Here is a 1257-nt window from a genome sequence, read left to right on the forward strand (position 1 = left end):
CAAAATTTTTAAAAAAAAAAAAAAACATTTAAAAAAAAAAAAAAAAAAAAAAATCTTAAAAACAACAAAAAAAATTAAGATGAGTCTATTTTTTTTATTTTTTTTTTTGGGTTGAAACTTTTTTTTTTGGTTGAGTCTATTTTTACGGAGCCTTTCAGCATGTATAACAAATCTAACTCCATACATTGGTCGCTGTGTGTAAAAGGTGGGGGGCGGGGGGGGGGCTAAAGTAAGAGAAGGAAGTGAGGAGGAGGGACCAGAAGCAGATCGGCGGTGTGAGCGGACACTCCAGACTCGGGGACGATTCCAGCGCCGAGGAAGTTGGAGGCTCTCGTTGCTGCCTCGGGTTCTTCCTTCAGAGCAGTAATGCGCACTCAGGGGCGCCGGATTTCTGAAACCTCGCTCCGTGTCTCCCGCTCAGAAACGCACCGTGAGAGGTCCAGAGGAGTCACGCACCTCTGCGGCCAGCGACGACACAGGTAGTGGGAAAGAAAAAAAAAAAAAAGTTTCCCGGAAGAACCAGTTCTGCAGGTTTATTTCTCTAGATCTGATTTCAAAGCGAGAGAGGACACACATGCACTTGCTTACTCTTTTGAGCAAGTAGATATTTTTTAAGTTGTTTTTTCTTTTTAAATTTAAAATTTTATTATTATTTTTTTTTTAATGGAAAAGAAGAAGATGTCAGATTTTATGAAGAAGTGGCTGTGCGTGGCGATGGACGTGGTGTGCGTTCTGCTCGGTAAGTTATGAAAAAAACTTTTTAACAACACGTCACTCTGGTCTCCGCTGATTTTATCTGAGGTTTGGATTTCAGTGCTGTCAACAAATATTCATCTGCCAGACAGAGCTCTTTACTCTGATTGCAGATTCTTTCTACAAATTCAGTTTCTGAACACGTAACAGAAGCAGCGACTTTTTCAACTGGTGTTGGTAAATTGGCCAAATAAAAGTACTTCTGTGAACGACGTGAGTTAATTCTTGCAGATCTGTGCTGGACGTGGTTCAGGCAGCATGTAATAAAAAAATAAATAAAAATAAAAAAACGCCCCCAAAACGTTAAAGAGCTGCATGAACTTCAATGTTTATTTATGGAAATTTGATATGCATGTGTGCGCACCGCGTACTCCTCATTTGCCTAAATATTTTGTCTGCCAAGAATCGTCCAAAGAATGCTGTACCAATTAGTAGTCGGTTTTTTTTTTTTTTTTTTTTTTTTTTTTTGCTTCCGCTGACCCCCCCACTATGGTTTTTTTTTTT

General features: G+C 39.3%; 1 protein-coding gene across 2 annotated transcripts in view; it reads left to right on the forward strand.

Moving 5' to 3' along the window:
* The first annotated feature begins 203 nt into the window (after positions 1-203).
* The window catches only part of plpp2b (phospholipid phosphatase 2b), a 26435-nt gene continuing 25381 nt past the window's right edge, over positions 204-1257 (forward strand). Inside the window, exons 1-2 of one of the 2 annotated variants that reach the window (XM_015033164.1) lie at positions 204-479; positions 673-739. In XM_015033164.1, coding sequence (XP_014888650.1) covers positions 679-739 — 61 coding nt within the window. In that variant the 5' untranslated portion in view covers positions 204-479; positions 673-678. Of the gene's footprint in view, positions 740-1257 lie in introns of both variants that reach the window. The other variant, XM_015033163.1, reaches the window with a different exon arrangement.

The sequence above is a fragment of the Poecilia latipinna genome, unplaced genomic scaffold (assembly GCF_001443285.1).
Source record: "Poecilia latipinna isolate Pla-1442-1.1 unplaced genomic scaffold, P_latipinna-1.0 Scaffold258, whole genome shotgun sequence".
Classification (NCBI taxonomy): domain Eukaryota; kingdom Metazoa; phylum Chordata; class Actinopteri; order Cyprinodontiformes; family Poeciliidae; genus Poecilia; species Poecilia latipinna.